Below are 20,856 nucleotides of genomic sequence, written 5' to 3' on the forward strand. Positions count from 1 at the left end.
GGCTGGATGAGACGATGGCCGTGAAGATGCCGAAATGGTCTGGGAAGGTGGAGAGGATCTCGGGCAGCCTCCCCAGAGGAAGAACTTCTGGAAGGGAGGCAGTGGCTTTGCCCTCTGACCTCGCAGCAGGGGCTTGAGGGAGTGGGGCAGCGTCCCCGGTTAGCACCAGTCTGTCAGAGGGTCCCCAAACGCCACCAGCACCGGGAAGGCAGCTAAGAAGTGGGCGTGTCCCACCTGAAGAAAGACTCAGAGGATGTAGGTGGAGGACGAGTTGGATCACTTGGATTAGGTGAAAATCCCTGAACACATGACACTTTTAGAAGCCGGAGCAGGCTCGTTCGGACGGCAGACTCCTTGTCCCTGGTTGTCCCTGGAGGCAGCCCAGAGCGAGGTGGCCAGACAGCAGTGCAGGGGGATCAGACTTGAGGCGGGGGTGACCCACCTGCCTAGGACGCTGAAGCAGAGAGTAGGAGCAGAGACGATCGATGTCCTTCCATCCCCTGAACGTGCACGTCCCTGCCTCCAGAGCTCCCGCCAGGCTCTTGGGAGAGGGTTCTTCCCCCTCCTCCTCTCTGCCTGACGCCTGAGGGAAGTGCTACCCGCAGGCCAACCCTGCGTCAGGGGGAACTGAAGCAGATGTCTAGACCAAGACGGCACTTCTCAGGTGGCAGAAAAGGCAAAGATTAGAAATGGGTTCTCTTTGGAGATGGCTGGAGGCACCTAGTTCATCCTGCTCCTTGGCCCCTGTTGATCCAGAGCCCCTCCTTCACCCGGCACCCCCAGGACTCAGGTGTCCCCCGTGTTCAGGAGGTCGGTCAGGGAGAACAGCTGGTGGGCAGCTCTGGGTCAGGGACAGGTCGGTCGCTTCTCTGCACAAGCAGTGTCCTAGCTGGCCGGCCGCTTCTGTTGTCTGTATTCCCGGCAAAAGACCTCCGGGAACAGGGAGAATCCCGGAGGTAAGGGTAGGCTGCCCAGCAAGGCCAGGCAGTTGAGGTGGCCCCCCCCCCCCCTCCTCAGAGAGGCCTCTGAGCCAGCAGGGACCCTGAGGGGCAAGGGAGGCCGGGACCACTGTGGTTCCCCAGTCATGCAAACCAAGAGAGCCAATAAAATCCCATAGAATTCTCAGGAAAAATGCTCACTATCTACTTAGTTACCAACCCGCGGCTCTCTACTTCACAGTGTATCTGGAAAGGTACAGTGACCTTCTTCCACCGAACTTTCAGTCCAGTCGGGCACTTCCCTGCTGGCCTTGCCGGGTCTGGGAGCCCTCTCGCTGGGTCTGGGAGCCCAGTCCAGCTCGGCCTGGGGCCCAGCCCTTGCCCTGCAGAGAAGGAAGCAGGAAAGCAAAGCAAAAGCCCCTGCTTCCCACCTCCTGGGAAGGAGAGTTTGTTTTTAAGCTTAGCAAAATGTCTCTGAAGCACACGTTTTTTAACTCGCTTTTTATTTATGTTCAAATGCTATGTCAGCATTAACATACGTTTTCTACAAATGAATTCCTTAGCATCCGACCACCCTGACGGAAGTTGTCATCGCTTCTGGGACCTTTCCCTCCTGGGCACACTATTTTACATCACTGTAGACACACAGGCATGCAATTTTATTTTGTGCTTTTTCTACCGTTAGGCGTAAATGTTGGCTTTTTTTTTTTCCCGTGTTGTTACATAGTTCATGTAATTATCATTTTAATGGTGGCATAATTGCATTGTGTTCTGATTTACTAAACCACCCTCTCATTGCAGGACATTACCATGGTTCCCAGTCTGGGATTTTTCTTTTCTTTTTCTTTCTTTCTTTTTTTTTTTTTTTTGCTACTATAAATAATTTTGCAATACGCATCCTCATGTATTATTTTCTTCATTTTACGGAATTATTTTCTTAGTTTAGATTTCCAGGTTCCCCTTGGAGGCAGGAGAGAGATAGGGCCATCCACTTGGTGAATTTGAACTATGCAGCCATTAAAATGATAATTAGACTAAGCAGCCACACCAAGGAACATTTATGCCCCTAGGGGGGAAAGAGGGACAAAATAAATGTAAAACCTGGACTCTGAAATATCCCTAACCCAAGTCAATGGTGAAAGATAGAGCCCTGGAGACCGCTCTCCAAGTTGACGGAAAGGTCGCTTTGCGTGTGGTTTTTCGATAGGCGTGTGTTGGGGTCCTATCCATTTTCCCCATCCTCCACGAGGGTCCGGCGTGAGCGCCTCCCCAGACGTGCCGTGGACCAGGGACTCGCTCGGCGTTTCCTGCTGAGATGTGGTGGCCCTAGCTCTGGGACTCCTCCTTCTGCGCTGCTGTGAACCGGGGACAGGGCTCCACGTCCTTGCTGTGGCCCAGCATCAGTGCGTCCTGCCACCACCACTCCTCCCCCCACCCCCAATGCCAGGATTCACAGGACGCTTTTCAGTCCTCCCCTTGGTGGAGGACCAGCACCAGTCACAGCACGCTGCTCGGGGCTCAGCCTGGACCCACCTGCCGACCCAAGAGCCTGACCCCTCCGTGCGCATTTTTTCCATTTTGATGCAGCACCTTCCTGGGACACAATCCGTGGAGGGGGCTCAGGTTAGAGGGTCAGACGGACCTGGGATCTGATGGCCGCTCTCCCTCTTGTTTTGGTTAAGTTCTTCCACCTCTCAGCTCTTGGGTTTTCTTTATCTACACAATGAACTTAGTCATATCTCCCGCGTGGATTGTTGTAAAGAACAGATGGGGTCACATGTGTGAGTGTGAATGGCACAATATGTGACGTGCAATAAATGTTTAATGAGCACTGGTTTCCCCCGCGGGCCCAAGGGGAAATGTGGATAAGTCATGGTGCCCAGAGGTCTGGGCCCGTAGTAGGCACTTAATGAATGCCTAAGTAATGACGAGTCGTGCTGGCTGGGCCCTCAGCCGCCAAGGACAGCCTGCTGTGGTTGGGGTAACGTTCCCGGGATGAAGGGGAAAGTGAAGGAGAGGAAGTTGGGGGCTTCGAAAGGCCAATAATCCCAACGATCGGGGACCGAAAGGGTCCAGGGCCTCTGAGCCGCTTCGGTTTGGACTTTGTGATGTTTAAAGGATCACTGAGCATCGCAGAGGGAGAGTAGCCGCTACCGGGCTGGGGGGCGAGCCCATTTTGGTTTCTATCGGTTGATGCAGAGTGAGTGACGAGATACAGCAACTGCTGTTGCTTAGATGTGTTGATAAAAGAGAGACTGTTGTCTCCGGGCAAAGATATACATTCTGCAGAGTTCACAGAGGAACATGTTCCCAGGGGGCCCTGGGGTGGGTGGCCCCAAACAGCTGCAAAGCAGCCCCCACACTCTGAGAGCCCCCGCTGCTTACAGACAGGAAGGCTGCTTATAAACAGCAGGCCGGAACCGGGCGGGCCGAGGGGCAACAACGCGCAGCCTGCCCTCCCGTGAGAAGCCGGGGAGCTCAGCTCCGGCCAGCTCCCCGAGCGTCTCGGGCCTGGTCTGCCCTGGGTGACCTCATTGCGTCAGTCACCGTGTCCTGCTTTGCACAAACTGCCCTTCAAGTACAGGTACAGGCCGTTTTTATATTGGCTCTTTGGAACTTTGTTTGCATTTTCCACAGAAAAACGGATAAACTCTTGTTAAGTTCCCAGCCTGAACCACAGGTTGACGCCACTCACGGTGCAGCCTCGTTCAAGTAGAGGGACCCGTCCTGCTGCGATTGCAGAACGTGGAGCCCTAAGTACCTGGGGGCCTTCCTGCCCCGGAAAACCCAGCTGACTTGGCTGTGAGCCACCTTCCTCTGATACGATGCCCTGTGAGAGAGCAGAGCCCCCCCCCCCCCATTCTTCTCTTCCTCTTCTCCCTCCTCGTCTTCTCCTTCCCCTCCTCCTCCTCCTCCTCCTCCTCTTTCTTCTTGGAAGGAGAGGGCTCACAAGGACAAAGAAGGGCTCTGATGTCTCCCTTTATGCTTATGTCCCTTCTCCTTCCGTCTCCCTGCACATGTGCTTTGCTTCTTATTTACCCAACAAAATCCTTGACCTCTTCACTGATTTCCACTCCACTCACGCCAACCACTGTATGGATTTTGGTCGGCACTGCTGAAGGGGCAGGTAGGTCCCAGGAAGGGGACCATCTTGAATCACTTGCATCCATTGCCTTCCCCCCCCACCCCCCGCCCCCGCCCCTCTCTCCCATCTGTCCCCCTCACTCTCCACAGCCTAGAGGGCCTTTTGGGGCCCCCGCTTCTCCCTCTCCCTCTCTCCACCCAGACCTCCTGGAGCACAGGGTCCCACTTACAGGACCCCCCTCCCCAGATGCCAGCTGCTTTAGTATCAAGAGCAATTTTTTTTTTCTCATTATCTTAGTAATTCAACAAAACAGCGACGCTACAGGATTGAACTAGAGAGTCGTTCGTTCAACACGAGCGCTTTATTTGGTACTCCGGGAGGAGTGGTTTTCATCAGAAGGTCTAAGGCAGTAAATGGAAACATTTCCGAAATAAATCTGGCAGAAATTGGAAGAGGGAAGTGAGAGGGAAAGCAGCTGAAGGACACGTTTGCAGGAGCGACAGTTTGCCACGGGTGGAATTGACCATGTGCGGCCAGAGTTCAGATAAGGGAGGGCCCCCGTGGGGTGGGGGCGATGGACCCCACCTGCCTCTGCAGGGGCTGGCCTGTGGGATGGATGGGAGCGGAGGGAAGCGAGAGGGAGGCAAAGGAAGTTTGTGAGGTATTCGTGCAAAGCAAACGTTTGCCAGCTGGGCATCGGCCCTGGGGTGAGGCTGGAGGCTGCCTGTGCTGCCCACCGCTTCCCCATTTGGCCCCCATCCCCACCCACGTCTTTGTTGGCTGGGCATGCTGTGTCCTGGAGGGGACACGGTGGGGGGGGCAGCATCTGATGTCGTGCCTCTGTCATTGATAAGCACTGTGACTTTGACAGGGTCACTTAGTGTAGTCTAAGGATCCGCGCCATAAAAGCCACCTGGGCAGCTTGTTAAGATACAGATTCTTGGGTCCTGCTGTGGCAGGAGCTGATTCACAAAGCCTCTGATGGGCTAATGAGTGCAAGTTCTGGTGACAGGTACCTGTGAGTTCGGACGCAAAGCCGGTGGGTGTGTTAAGCATCTTGGTGAGTCTCTAGCCAGCCCCCCTCGCACCCATCTTCTCCTCAGACTGCTCTCCCTTGAGTCCCCTGGAGATGTCGCACGGAGGTGAGGCCTCTGGCCACAGTCAGCAGTGCCCCTGAGGAAATGTTGGGCCACGGGCATCCCCTGGAGCCAGAACTAATGTTTCCACTCCCCATCGGCAGGCAGGGTGAGCTCCGGGCAACATGTAGGCCCAGGTGACATCTTTGCTTGGGAGCTCAAAGTGTATAAGGGCGCCTGGGTGGCCTAGGCGGTTAAGTGTCCGACTCTTGGTTTCAGCTCAGGTCACGATCTCGTGATGGTGTGATTGAGCCGCGCATCAGGCTCCATGCTGGGCGTGGAGCCTGCTTAAGATTTTCTCTCTCTCTCTCTCTCTCTCTCTCTCTCTGTCTCTCTCCCTCTGCCCCTCTCCCCAGCTCTCGATCTCAAAAAAATTTTCTCAGCTCTGCCAGGGCCTAGGGGTGCTGGCGATCCTGGTGCAGGGGATGGTGAAGTTGGGGGGCTTACTAACTGAAGCTAATGCTTATTGAGGTCCCTCCAGGAGCAGTTGTTCTGCAAACATGAGCCCATTCGATCCCTATAAAACCCCATGAGCAAAATTACGATTCTGCCCATTTTACATACGGAAGGTGGAGGGGGCCCACGGTCTGCCCAAAGTCACGCAGCGGGTTTTGTTGTGGCTCTTGTTACCCAGGGATGTGATGTGTTGTTTGGCTTCCAGAGTTGATCTCGAGCTGTTAAAAAGGAGGTGGCGGGATGTACGGATGTGAATAGACATTCATCTATAGAATGGCTAAGTCCGTCTTTCCTGTAATAGGTGTTGGTAAACCAGTGAGGGACAACTGGTCTTTTTGGCTCCCTTTTTTTTTTTTTTTTTTCCCCTTTCTTGCTTGGGCAAGTTGTACTTGAGATTGTATAAACCTCAGAAGCCGCAAGATACCAAAATCTTACAGATGTCAAACAAAATTATTCTACTGGCTTTTTAGAGTCAGTCTGACTCTGGAGCCTGTGCTCCTTCCGTTCCCCACCTCGAGTGCCCCACAGCACGATGCCAGGCCCCTGGGCCACCCCCAAAACAATGCAGTTCCCCGAACTCCTCTGGGGTGGCAGGTAGCTCTTCTGGAAGGTTCCTCGGGGCAGTGGCAGGTACCTGTGGGCCTGAAATCTGGGGAGAGACGGGGCTGGTGGGCCTGAGCCAGGTTTAAGCCACGTGGTCCCAAGGATGTTTAATAATATTGAACATTTTTTTACTGCCTTTCTCCCCTGTTTGTTCCTCCAGTGATCTGCCTCCAGCTGCCGGCAGGACACATCCTCAGCCTGTCCCTGCCAACCCATCTGTCACTAGGAGACAGCTCCCATACGGGCCTCTCTGTTTTTAGACTTCAGGAAGGTTGAACATCTAAAATGCAGAGACTGTCCCTTTTTTATAAACAAAGTCCTGGCCAACTTAAGAGTGCATTCACCTAAGCGCATCGCCCATCCCTCACGCTCTCTGTCCCCGACTCCCCTTAAATGGAAATGTCAGGCTTCTCTCCACCTGGTGAGGATCATACAGACCAGTCTGGGCCTTTGAGAGGCTGGAGGGTCCAGGTTAAGCCCCACGGTTGCTCTCTCCTACAGAACATTTTTATCTGTCCGGCTGAAACCTGGCCCGGCTGGAAGGGGAGGGAGGGGCTTCAGGCCATGGGGAGAAGGAAGGGGACCCTGCTGCCTGGCCTGGTTTCCTCATCCCCGCCCCAGAGTCCCACCATATCTTGCTCCCTGCCTGATGTGGCCTTGGCTCCTGTCCCTTCTCTGTCTCCTGGCTGGTTTCTCTTTCTGGGCCCTTTGTCTATCCTACCTTGTAGCAACACTACTCTGTCCAGGCTCTTGTCATTTTACTTGTACTTGATTCAGATACTTCTATCCCCCGCCCCCGCTGTTTCTGAACGGACTTATTTGAGTGCCTGGGTTGAGTCCCATAAAGGACAGAGGTGGCATCTCCATCACTTGGGGGGTCCCGGAACTTGCTCAGTGCCCACTGTGCGGTGGCTCACCTTATGCATTTGCTCCAAGGACTTGAAGTTCAGGTCATGAGCTTTGTGCCTTTGTGTCCCTAGCTGAGAAGCCATATCCTCAAGCTCTACTGGTTTGTTCTCTGACCGACTGCCAACTATCAGGGGCCTGGGACTCAGGGTAATGCCTCAAACCCCACCTGCTTTGTGTGTGCAGAAATATGAATGTGTGATATTGTCTTGGAAAAAAAATTAATTAAATACCCAATGGAGTCAAGAGCAGCGGTGCAGACAAAGCATTGAATTAGGAGTGTGAATTCTTCTTCCCTGGGCTTTCCTCTCTTTGTAAAACAGAGTGGTGATGTGTATCCTGCCATCTGCCTGCGAGATAGGCACAGCCCAGATCAGTGACTTGCACACAGTAGGTGCTCACCCGTGCTGGGTTTGAGAGCTGGCCGAACAACTTCAACTCAATACTGCCACCTGCTGGCAGAGTTACTCTCGTGCTGAAGGGTGACCCGGTTCAGACCCAGATCTAGGAATTCCTCCGGGGCAATGGATGGAAGGAAGAGAAGCCGTCTGTGAAGGGACATCCAACTTGTCCATTCTCAGTCCAGCCCAGAAACTCTATCCACCCGTGGCTTCCAAGCACTGCCTCTGGTGACAAGCTCCTTCATGTCCTCAGCGGCCACCTTCCTGGGGCAAGTAGCCCAGGAGCATGGGGTTAGAATGGGCTCCACCTGAGAGACCTGGAATCTCTGACTCCCTTTTCCTCCAGTGACCAACTCCGACTCTTGGGTGAAGGGCCTTTTTATCCCATTTACATGGATATTTAAGTCCTTTATTTTCTGATATAAACATCAAATGCTGTTAATTTCCTTGCGCACAGTGCTTGTACCAAATACCACAGGTATTGATATATTGTGTATTCATTTTCATTTAGATCAAATCATTTTCTGAATTCCCTTGTGATTTCTTTGACTTTGGGGGTTTTCAAGATATCTTTCACTGATTTCTAATTTAATTTTGTTGCGGTCAGAGAGCATATTCTGTATGATTTAAATCTTTTAAAATTTATTGAGACTTCCTTTATAACCTAAAATGTGATCTATCTTGGTAAATGTGCCAAGTGCACTTGAGAAAAATGTGTATTGTACTGTGTAAGGTGGAGTGCTCTGTAAAATGTCGAGTAACGTAAGTTGGTTGATAGCCTTTTATATCCTTAATGATTTTTTGGTCTATTGTTCTACCAACTATTGACAGAAGGATATTGAAATCTCTAGCTATATATATGGATATGTCTCTTTGGAAAGGATTTAAATATTTTTTTGGTGTTTGTTTATTTATTTATTTATTTATTTGTATGAAATTTATTCTCAAATTGGTTTCCATACAATACCCGGTGCTCATCCCAACAGGTGCCCTCCTCAGTGCCCATCACCCACTTTCCCCTCTACCCCACCCCCCATCAACCCTCAGTTTGTTCTCTGTATTGAAGAGTCTCTTATGGTTTGGCTCCCTCCCTCTCTAACTTTTTTTTTTCCTCCCCCTCCCCCATGGTCTTCTGTTAAGTTTCTCAGGATCCACGTAAGAGTGAAAGCATATGGTATCTGTCTTTCTCGGTATGGTGTTTATTTATTTTTGAGAGAGAGAGACAGAGCATGAGCAGGGGAGGGGCAGAGAGAGAGGGAGACACAGAATCTGAAGCAGCTCCAGGCTCCGAGCTGTCAGCACAGAGCCCGACACGGGGCTTGAACTCATGAACCGTGAGATCATGACCTGAGCCGAAGTCGGACCGACTGAGCCACCCAGGAGCCCTGAAAAGGATTTAAAATGAGAAAAAGTTCTTTTATATTTACTCACATATTTATCGTTTCTGGTGTTCTTCATTCCTTTGTGTAGATCCAAGTTTCCTTCTGCTGTTTTCCTTCTTCCTGAAGGACTTCCTTTAATCTTTTTGTAGGTCTGGTCTGAGGATGAATTCTCTCTGCTTTTGTTTGTCTAGGAAGAACAAGTCTTTTGCCTTTAAGTTTGAAGGATATTTTTGTTGGGTATAGAATAATAGGATGAGAGCCTTTTTTTCTTTCTTTCTCTCAGAGTTAAAGGTATTGCTCCCTATATTTTGGATTGCCTAGTTTCGTTTTTATCTTTGTTCCCCTATATGTATGTATTCCACCCTAATGATAAATTAAAATTGGTGGGACGTGGCTAACTAATGACAAACTTTATTTACATTTTACCAGTTTTCTCATTTATGTCCTTTATCTGTTCCAGTAGCCACTCCAGGCTCCCACACTGCCTTCAGTCTCCCCTCATCTGTGACAGATTCTCAGTCTTGTCTTTCATGATTTTTTGGAGAGCGCCGGCCAGGTGTTTTAGTAGAACCTCCCTCAGCTTGGGTCCGTCACCTGTGTTCTCTTGATTAGACAGGGGTTATGGATTTGCGCAATGAATACCACAGAGGTGAAGTGCCCTTCTCATCACAGCGTATCAGGGAAGACATAATATCAACATGACCTATTACTGGTAATGTTAACCTTGAACACGTAATCAAGGTGTTGTTTCTAGGTTTCTCCACTGTAAAGTTACTTAGTAGATGGAGCCAGAAAATACACGTATGTATATTAACTCATATATACCACACACCACTATTTCTGTGTATGTATATATGTACCGATATCCATGAATTCATACTGATTTCTCTGACTAACCCAGCACCACGCCCAGACTTCCCCTCTTGCTTATTTGTAACTTCTTTTGACAGTGAGAAACTTGGGTCCTACTGTCTGTTATTTATTTACCTGTCTGCTCAACCCCAGTATCCATGTAGTTTCAGAATGGTTAACCCTTCCCGCCGTGTGAAAAAAATTTGCTAGCTAGAGCACAGTGTTGGTTTGTGGGTTTTTTTTTTTTTTAGACTTATGTACTCAGTCAAACCACCATTTCCCGAAGTCATTTGGTCAGCCCCTCCCTCCCAATTCCTTTTGGTGAGGTTTTGTCATACACTTGTAATACAGTTACTTTCACTTATCGTGGTCTCCATGTCATTCTAGGTTTACTAGCATCCTGGGTCTTTAAAACTTTTTAAATTTTTTGTTCACATCCTATAAACTTCACCCATTGTGGGGAATGGTTCTATGGGTTTAAACAAATGCATAGGGGTGTGGACCTGCCCCTGCAGTGCCACCATACAGAACAATTCCATCACCTGAAAAATTTCCTTGTGAGGCCCCTTTGTAGTTAACTCCGTCCCCTCCCCCAACTACTGACAACCACTCATCTGTTTTTCATCCCTATAGTTTTGCATTTTCCCGGATGTCATACAAATGGACTTATACGATGCATAGTCTTTTGGATCCGACTTCTTTTACTTAGCAAAACACATCTACGAATTGTCTACGTTGTTGCACGAATCAACATGCAACAGAGTTGACTAACAGAATCGACATGCACGAATCAACATGCAACAGAGTTGACTAACAGAATCGACATGCAGAATTGACTAGTTAGCTCCTATCTATTGCTAAGAAGTAGTCTCATGTATGGATAATCTAGACTTTGCTTATCCAGTCACCTGTTGAAGTACCTATCACTTGCTGTGGCTTACCTTTTTGCTCTTTTAATGATGTCTTTTGAATAACATAAATTCTTGATTTTAATATACTCCAATTCATGGATTTTTTCCCCCCTCATGATTAATGCTTTTTGTATATTGGTAAAGAATTTTTGCCTCAAGGTTATGAAAACGTTCTCCTGCTTTTGTCTCCAAGTTTTACTATTGGTTTTCCGCATTAGATCTATGATCAATCTGGAATTGACTTTTGCGTATGGTGTGAGGTAGAAATCAACCCAGCGCCGATTATTGAATAGACTCTCCTTTCTCCCACTCTGTAGCCATGTGATCTTTGTGATAAATCAAGTAGCCCAATATGTGTGGGTCTGTTTCCACAATTTTCATTATGGCCATTGGTCTGTCTCTCCTTGTGCCAGTACCACACTGTATTGATTACTAAAGCTATAAGCAAGATCTTGATTCATATAAGTGCTTCAACCTTCTTCCTCTTCTTCAGAAATGTTTTGGCTGTTATTCATCTTTTGCGTTTCCACATAAAGTTTAGAATCAGCTTGTCAATTTCTACAAAAACACCAGCTGGAAGATTTTAACTAGCATTGCATTAACTCTGCAGATCAATTTGGGAAGAATCAATATCTTAGTAATATTGAGTCTGCCACTCCATAAATATGGTTTATCTGAGGGAATCTAAAAAAAATTTTTTTTAAATGTTTATTCACTTTTGAAAGACAGAGAGAGACAAGAGCGCATGCAAGAGTGGGGCGGAGAGAGAGGGGGACACAGAATCCGAAGCAGGCCCCAGGCTCTGAGCCATCAGCACAGAACCCAACGCGTGGCTTGAACTTGTGAACCGTGAGATCATGACCTGAGCCAAAGTCGGGCGCCCAACCGACTCAGCCACCCAGATGCCCCTAAGGGAAGTTTTTAAAGGCACTAAAATACAAAAGATTTGTTACACCCTTCTCCTGGGACTTGGTGTTTGCTCACCCAATCTTGCACAGATATGAGGAGTCTGTGTCAGTGACCTCAGGCCTCCACACAAGACCCAGAAGGGACTGGCATCTTCTCTACCCCTCCCAGCAGACACCTCCCTCTACTCCCTTCCTTGACACATGCTTTACATCTGTTTAAAATCTAAAAACTACACACATTCATCGGGTACTTTTAACAAGTATTGATAGCAGGCAAAATGAACAAAAATGAAGCCTTATTCAAAACCGACAGACACCAAAAATTAAGAAAGTTTAATTAGCAATGAGAAGTTCTACATGAAATACTACTATTTGATCTTTTTTTTCCCCCTAAAAAACAAGCTCTTGAAAATAAAACTTCATCAGTGACGTCACTGTTGAGTCACTAGCGTATTTTTGTGTGAATTTTTTTCAGCAACGGTAAAAAGCTCCTTTTGACTGTGTGCTACTTGGAGAAATGGTGAGGAGATATTTTTAAACTAAGTCCAAATATTTTCCTTCTGATTTTCATCTTCAAATCAAATCTCTTGTTCAATAACTTTGAGAAGATCTTTTAAAAATTTTTAGTTTTTTTGGCAAGGACTGCAATCTTTTTATTGTCAACAAACTGTAGTTTCTGTTTCCAAAAAAAAAAATCCCCAGCATTTGGGGTTTATTTTCATCTTTTTTAGTTTTGTCATGCATCGATGGAGATCACACTACTGAGTTACCTGTATAAATTTCTATGCTGACATGTTTATATTCCCTTGTTCAGAAGGCCTTCGCACTGGGGTACGTGTTATTCTTGAAACGAAGGCATTGCTTTGTCAAATGTCATCTTCTTCCTCCTTGGGAGTATTGGCGGCTTCTAAATGAGTGTGAAATTTAATACAGACTGCAACTCTCTAGATAGATCCCAAGATTCATTGGTTCAGATTTCAGACTTTTTTTTTTTTAATTTTTTTTTTTCAACGTTTATTTTTTATTTTTGGGACAGAGAGAGACAGAGCATGAACAGGGAGGGGCAGAGAGAGAGGGAGACACAGAAACGGAAACAGGCTCCAGGCTCTGAGCCATCAGCCCAGAGCCCGATGCGGGGCTCGAACTCACGGACCGCGAGATCGTGACCTGGCTGAAGTCGGACGCTTAACCGACTGCGCCACCCAGGCGCCCCGATTTCAGACTTTTAAAGTAATAGCAACACAAATCTGAAACACAGTAAACTGGAACTATGATCACTCAAGAGGCTTGCTCCTCTCCCGCCTCTTCCCAGCTGTTCTGTCTGCTGGTGGCTGGGCTGGACCCAAGGACGCTGGCTGAACTGGCGCTCAGCTCAGGGTGGAGAGCAGGGAGAGGTATGGGCCTCTCCTGGACCCTCAGAAACCATCCCTGCAGCACTAAGAGCATCCCTTTGCATAGAGCTGCAGGCGTGCTGAGGACATGTCGCCACAGGGGAAGTCTGTGCCCTGGGATCATCCCTGGGAAGGGATGAGGCAGGGAACCTGGGAGAGGGGGAAGCTGCCATTGCTGGAACAGAGACAGGCCAGGGACACCCTCCTGGCAGGTGCCCGCCGGGTCTCACAGAGGACGTACCAGCCACCCGTTGGTCTCAGGGCCCAGAAACAGCTCTGGTGACGCCTGGCCCTGTGTGTCATCTGCCCTGCCATCCTCTCTGGAACAGCATCCCCCACCCCTCACTCTGGCACCTCCACCACGCCCCAGCCTGCCAGCTCCCTGTTAACTTCACCTCCTGTCGGCTCCACTGTGTTCGCTCTCACTGTCCTGTTCCAGGGCTGCTAACGGGACGGCCACCGTGGCCTCTCCTGGCTAGCCGGCAAGACGTGGAGCTCTCACAGGCAGGTGCCATGACTTTGACTTCAGGCTAGCCTCCATTTGGCATTCTGTGTCAAAAATGTGTGTGTGTGTGTGTGTGTGTGTGTGTGTTATATTAAAGTAAGACTTTTAAATTGTATTTTTTTTTCAACGTTTTTTATTTATTTTTGGGACAGAGAGAGACAGAGCATGAATGGGGGAGGGGCAGAGAGAGAGGGAGACACAGAATCGGAAACAGGCTCCAAGCTCCGAGCCATCAGCCCAGAGCCTGACGCAGGGCTCGAACCCACGGACCGCGAGATCGTGACCTGGTTGAAGTCGGACGCTTAACCGACTGCGCCACCCAGGCGCCCCTAAAGTAAGACTTTTAAGAGGTTCTAGTTGCAAGGATTTTTATGTTTCAAAGGTCACATGTTCTGCCTCATCGCTACCTTTTCTTTTATGTTTATTTGCCACAGGGGCCCATAGTGGAAACAGTGCTGGACTCAGAATTGGGTCCTAGGCTGAGTGACCTTGGGTAAGTCACTCCTTCAACTCTGGGGACTCTTTTCCACGTCCATGATTTATGAGGGGATTAGACTAGACCAGAGATCACTAGCTATTTTTAATCATGCCTCCCCAGCACTTAAAAAATGGGGTTGCACACCCATACTATGTGTGTATCCCAACCCTATGCCTTTACTATGACACCAGTATGTTACAACAGAAACATGCAAAACAAAGAATTTAAAAGCTAAGGGCGCCTGGTTGGCTCAGTCAGTCGGGCGTCCAACTTGGGCTCAGGTCATGATCTCGCGGTCTGTGAATTCAAGCCCTGCGGCGGCTCTGTGCCGACAGCTCTGAGACTGGAGGCTGCTTCGGATTCTGTGTCTCCCTCTCTCTCTGCCCCTCCCCCGCTCATGCTCTGTCTCTCTCTCTCTCTCAAAAATAAACATAAAAAAAATTAAAAATGTAAAAGCTAATTGTTTTATCAACGAAATAAACATAAAATATCTTAAAAACAAATGCCCCTTTCATTTGTACAACAAAATTTCCTCCTCTCATAATTGTATTGTTTGCTTCTAATTAATAATCATGGGGTGAGGGCAAGCAACGTGGTTGGATAAGCTTCATTATTCTTTAAAATCTTGCTTTAACACTTGGAGATGGAATCATTTGGGGGTCTGGTTCTAGTTGAGTTTATTTTTAGTGGCTGTCACAGCTGATCCAAAGAGAAGAAATGTATCATTGGCCGCCTGTATTAAATTATGGCACTCAATTTCAATCCCATCCACCAATTAAAGGCCTTTTATTGAAATTAAGCTAGTAGATGTCCATCTTCCCTTATGCCAGTCAGTGGCTCTTAGAAGCTAATTGGAAAACATTGCATTTTTATATTTTTAACAAATGGACCCGAAATCCACTGACACTTTCCATTTGGATGGTTTTCAAACAGATTAGAAAAGTCTGTTTCTAATATGTTCGAGTACACAGATAGAAGCATTATTTTAGGTGACTCCGCATGTTTTCAACAACAAAAATCTGATGTTCAAAACATTCTCTCCAAAGCAGGAGTTTTTTTGGAAAAGCAAGGACTTTTCTCACTCACTGTTAAAATGAGTCACCTCTACCTTGAAGATTCAGAAGAATTTGAGCTCCTTTTTCGGTGGATATCTGCCAACAATCCCTTGTCATCATAAAACGCTCAGCGAATTTGGAATGTTTGCCTTTTTGTACAAGAAACACATATAATTCCTCTTAAAGTTTGATGGCTATTTTAAGTGTTCTGCCAGGAGATGGCCAGCAAACCTCTATGTGGTTCAAAAGATTTTCAAAGCCACTTCCCTTCTGATCACAAATCACGGTGTATGTTTTACTGTGTTTTAACCTCTTTTTTAAAAAACGAACCACACCGATGCATCCTGTAGCACTTTGTGTACTCCCAGACTTAACCTCTTGACTGTGGTAGCCTGCAGGAAGTTTTGCAGGGCATTGGTTTTGCATGTGGCCATCCCTGAACCCTTACCCAGAATCCTTTTCATCACGGAGCAGCCAGTCCATCAGTGACTGCGCTCAGACGGTTTTTCCCATCACTGGTGTTTTCATTAAAGAAGTAATGTACTGTTCAGTCAATATCGCCTCTTTCCGTTAGTGGCTCACAGAAATGTAGTTCTTTGTGTATTTCATTATTGAAACCGAATCTAGGAAAACCATGTTAGAAACATCTGTACTTTCCTTCAACTACTCAGCAAACTTCCCACAGTGTGAAATTTGTTCTAATGTTTATTTCGCTACATCTTCAGCAATATTTTTCCCCACATCTTCCAAAAGTCTTTGCAGTCAACACATTGCGTTCTATGTCCTATTCTGGCTACCTCCCTCCTTCCCCCACTATCACACCGTCTTCTTCCCAATCTTCTTTATAAGACAAGGTGTAAGGTGTGTGTGTGTGTGTGTGTGTGTGTGTGTGTGTGTAACAGTCACGTGACGTGGATCTAAGAGGGAGTAGATTGGCTTCCTGGCAACCATCTCCCCTCCCCCATCACTCCCAGAAAAGCCAAGTCCTGAAGGTGGGCCCCCAGGGAAGGGAAGATTGGTATCTCACTCCCTGGCTGGATAAATGTTTAGGCTCAATGCTTGCTGGTCTGCCTTGCCCCTGTCTGAGCACAGGAAATGAGAATTGAAGCCGGGACTTCAGTTATGTCTGACTCGATTCTCACCGTTTCAACTACCAAATAAAGAGGAACTTGTATTTTAAGTAGCAGAGGTTCTGCTCTGACATTTTCTGGTTTGATCACCACACTTGCATTATAAGAATTATCTTGGATTGTCATTTCTTTGCAGGAATCTTGTTAAGCCACCATTTGCAAGAGTTAATTGAGTTAAAATTTGGCAAAGTAATTTGTGAAGCCACTTAGCTAGATACACGTGACCTGGAACACATCACAGTGGAGAGCCCTTATCGGCATCCATCTGAGGCCATCGCAATAAGCTTTTCAGGGAGTGGGGGTGTTGAAGTGAAAGGGTGAAGGAAGCAGACACTGCAGGAGTTTGTTTGGAGGTTCTAGCAAGGTAGCCGGGATTCTCCGGATTCTCCTGGCCCCTGGTCGCTCCTGGGACATACGTATGTATATACATGTGAGACTAACCCTGTCACCTAGGGACCTTATTCACAACGCATTTTCCTAGATATGGTAGTTTGCTAAAGCTGCCGTGACAAAGTACCACAACTGTGTGGCTTAAACAATAGAAGTTTATTGTCTCCCAGTTCTAGAGGCTAGAAGGCTGAGATCAAAGTGTCTGCAGCGTGTGTTTTTTCAGAGGACTGTGAGGAAAAATCTGTCCCATGCCTTTCTCCTGACTTCTGGTGGCGTGCTGGCAATGTCCGGCATTCCTTGACTTGTAGATGCCTCACCCCAATATCTGCCTTCCTCTGCACATGGTGCACATGGTGGTCTCCTCGAGTGTGTGTCTCTGTGTCCAAACTTCCCCTTTTACTGAGGACACAAGTCATATTGGATTAGGGGCCCACCCTAGTTCATATGCCCTCATCTTAACTATATCTATAAGACACTGTTTCTAAGTGAGGTGACTTTCTGAGATACTGGGGGTTAAGACTTCAACATACGAATTTAGGGGAAGACACAATCCATCCATAATGCTGGGCTACATCCCAGGCTTTCTAAAATGGGATATCTGAGGGTGGGAGCTCACAATTCATGTTCTTAACAAGGACTTTAGATACCTCGCTTGCTCACAAAAGCTTGAGAGCTCCATGGACACCTGAGGTGACACAGAATGTTCTCCCTCTCATCTCAAATACATAGGAATACCAAATAAAACTAAACCATAGATTTTTTTTTTACATTCATTCATTTTTGAAAGGCAGAGAGAGACAGAGCGAATGGGGGGGCGGGCAGAGAGAGAGGGAGACCCGGAAACAGAAGCAGGCTCCAGGCTCCGGGCTCCGGGCTGTCAGCACAGAGCCCAACGCGGGGCTCGAACTCACGAACCGTGAGATCATGACCTGAGCTGAAGTCAGATGCTTCACCGACTGAGCCACCCAGGGGCCCCTAAACCATAGATTTCAACGTGTAACTCAGTTCAAAAGAAATGAAAAAGAAATTTTCATGTGTTGTAAATGGGAAATCAAAACCAGATGGATACGCATTGGCTGTTGCTGGGAAAACCCTAAGGAGAGTTCAACAAGCATACAGGCTGGGGCTGGGGCTCAACTGTCCTTGAGGGAGGTAATAGGCCCATTGGGTGCTTGAGGCAGAGGAACTAATCCATTTGCATGCAGCTTGGAGCCTTGAAGAGGTATCTTGTCAGTGACTAGAACAATCAACCAGAGATTTGTTTCAACTAATTAAAAATTGGGCACAGTTGGCCGTTCAGATCTACTATGTGAACTCACAGAAAGAATCAAATAGCTTTCTTGGCTGAGGTGCATCTAAGGAAAAAGAATCTGGGTTGGTTGAGGGGAGGGATCGGGGTCCTTTTAGAACACTACAGCAAAGTTGGGATCTGATAAGACCTGGCAGCAGGCAAGGAGAGTTTAGAACAGCCAGGACCGGGCCACTGAGCAACTGGGGGAAAGGAGCCCAGGTAAGTGGAAATGAATTAGGCAAACAGAAAGTGGAGGACGGTGCCCAAGAGGAATTTGCTGTGCTTGTGATAGATATGTGAGGGCCAGGGAGGCATGAACCTGATCCCAACAGGCCTCCTCACTCCTCTTCCTCCTTCCCTGCAGGTCAACCCTTTCAGAGACCGAATCTGCAAAGTGTTCTCCCACGATGATGTGTTCTCCTTTGAGGATGTCCTGGGTATGGCATCTGTTTTCAGTGAGCAGGCTTGCCCCAGCCTGAAGATCGAGTATGCCTTTCGCATCTACGGTGGGTGACTAAGTGGTGTGTGTGTGGGGGGGGGTAGCACCATAGAGTATACATTAATCTGGAATCCATCAACCTCAATTCATTGGTGGGATGATGTTCATTGGGATTCACTTGGGCGTTTATGGGTATTATCATCTTTCCTGAGTACTATAACATGGTTGTGAATTACTACTTCAATGGATAGATGGATGCCCTCCCCTCCATGCCATCAGAGTCAAACGGAGTCATTGGTGTTGATATTTCATGGTAGCAGTGTGGACAGGCCAGAGAAAGAGAGAGAGAGAGAGAGAGAGAGAGAGAGAGAAAGAGAGAGAGAGAGAGAGATTGAGGACTACATGTGGGTATGAAGGAGCTATGCTTGTTTGGCAGAAATTAAGAGATTTGAACACCAGAACTAGCTCAGCCACTGAATGGCTGGGAAGTATTGGGCAAATTGCTTCACCTTTCTAGGCCTCAGTTTCATCGGCTTTAAAACGAGGTGTTTGAGAAAGATCATCTCTGAGGTCCTATGACATTTTTTCGTCTCTGGTTTTGTCTGGGGTAGCCATAAAGCACTGCCAGAGTTCTGCTTGTCAGCAGACCTATGTGCCCTTAGCACAACTGAGATGGCTGGAATTCTCAAGAGAAGTTAAAAGGAAAGAGACAAAGAAATCTGAGAAGTCTTCAAACAGACCATGTGCAAGGCTTTAAGCTCATTGTGGCAACTCCTTTGTCCCAAAGGACTTGAACATTCAGGCTGGCGCAGTTTGGCATTTCCCCTGTCTCTCTTTCCTGCCAGGTCCTCCTTGTCTCCACACAGTGGACACCGTCTTATTCTTGCTTTGCCCAAGTGGACTTGGATAAAATGGGGTGGAGGAGGAGTTTTAAGCCTGATGGACCTGTGAGGGCTCAGGTTTCTCACCTATAAAAAGTACTCAGTGATATTTTTGTATCTCCTGTGTCCTCAGGCTTAGTATCCAATAAACTCCAATGAAGTCACAGATTCTCCTGTTGAGAATAGCTAAGTTCCTACCATACTGTCACTTCCACAGATAGCATCTATAAACTCAAAAACTACATATAAAAATCAACTACCTGATGGCACTAGAAAGTTACCAGAGGCAGAGAGTTGACACTTGGAAGGAGGAAATGGTACTGGATGGTCCTCTCCCTCACTCTTTTCAAACTTCTTTAACCTAAAGGTGGGCTTCAGTGAGGGGCATCATGCAAGACTGATAGAAACCCTAAATTTTTTCTGACTTGAAGAATCAGAAAGTTTGGGGCACTTTTCCCCTGGAAAGTGCAAATAGGGAGAGTTCATGAACGAAAGCGAGAGAAAGGACCTCTAAACCACATATGCAAGGCAAACTCAAAGCAGCTCAGGTAAGGATAACAGAACTGAGATTTTAGCAGCCACTGCATTTAACAAGGTCCCTGGGTGACGGGGTTTGCAGTTTAAGTCCAGTCAATTTCCTGATAGAATAAAAAAAAAAATCAACACTCTTTGGAAGAATATAACAGAATCCAGAGTTTTTACAATAAATCATTCATAATGTCTAAAATATAATCCACAATTATTCAACATACAAAAATTTTAGAGAACCAGAAATGTCCAAGGTATAATACAAAATTATTCAATATACAATTATAAAATAAATAAAAATTGATATATTCTCTAGAATGGAGCCTGACTTTGGCATGACCCAGATGTTGGAATTAGCTGATAAGTGTCTTAAAACAGCTACTAAACCTTGGCCAGTGATATAAAAGAAATTCATAATGAAAGAAATAGTAGGGATTCTCAACAGAGAAATAGAAACTATAAGAAAGAATCAAACAGAAAATATAAAAGTGAAAAATAAAATATATATCTAAAATAAAAATTCATGGGGCACCTGTGTGCCTCAGTCAGCTGAGCATCTGACTTCGGCTCAGGTCATGATCTCACAGTTCATGGGTCCGAGCTCCACGTCAGGCTCTGTGCCGACAGCTCAGAGTCTGGAGCCTGCTTTGGATTCTATGTCTCCCTCTCTCTCTCTGCTCCTCCCCTGTTTGCACTCTGTCTCTGTCTCTGTCTCTCTCTCCAAAACAAAAGCAATGAAAATTTTTTAAATAAAAAATAAAATTAAAAATTCACTGAATGGACTCAATAGGAAAACTGAGATGACAGAAGGAAGAGTCAGAAACCTGAAGATAGTTCAATGGAAATAATCTAATCTGAAGAATAGAAGAAAAATACATTGAGAGAAAAAGGAAACAGAGCTTCAGAAACATGAAGGACAATAGGAAGATCTAATATATATTCAACTGGAATCTCGGAAGGAAAGAATTAATGGGAAAGAAAAGATATCCGAAGAAGTAATGGCCCCACATGTCCTAAGTTTGACACAAGACATGCATTTACAGTGAACTTCAAGCAGGGTTAAGTGCAAATGAAATCACATACCCAGATTTGGTTGGCTCAGTGGCTCCCACCTGTTCACTAGTCTTCCCCCTTCCTTACCCCAAGTACTTCTGGGGCTCCGTGGGGAAGTCTAGCCCACTAGTTGCTGC

The 20,856-nt window shown here is 47.1% G+C and overlaps 1 protein-coding gene across 1 annotated transcript in view; it reads left to right on the forward strand.

Moving 5' to 3' along the window:
- Window positions 1-20,856, forward strand: part of CIB4 (calcium and integrin binding family member 4) — a 50,293-nt gene that overhangs the window by 20,153 nt on the left and 9,284 nt on the right. The window contains exon 4 of the mRNA XM_043604349.1: window positions 18,183-18,324. Coding sequence (XP_043460284.1) covers window positions 18,183-18,324 — 142 coding nt within the window. The remainder of the gene's footprint in view (window positions 1-18,182; window positions 18,325-20,856) is intronic.

Source organism: Prionailurus bengalensis, chromosome A3 (assembly GCF_016509475.1).
Source record: "Prionailurus bengalensis isolate Pbe53 chromosome A3, Fcat_Pben_1.1_paternal_pri, whole genome shotgun sequence".
Classification (NCBI taxonomy): Eukaryota; Metazoa; Chordata; class Mammalia; order Carnivora; family Felidae; genus Prionailurus; species Prionailurus bengalensis.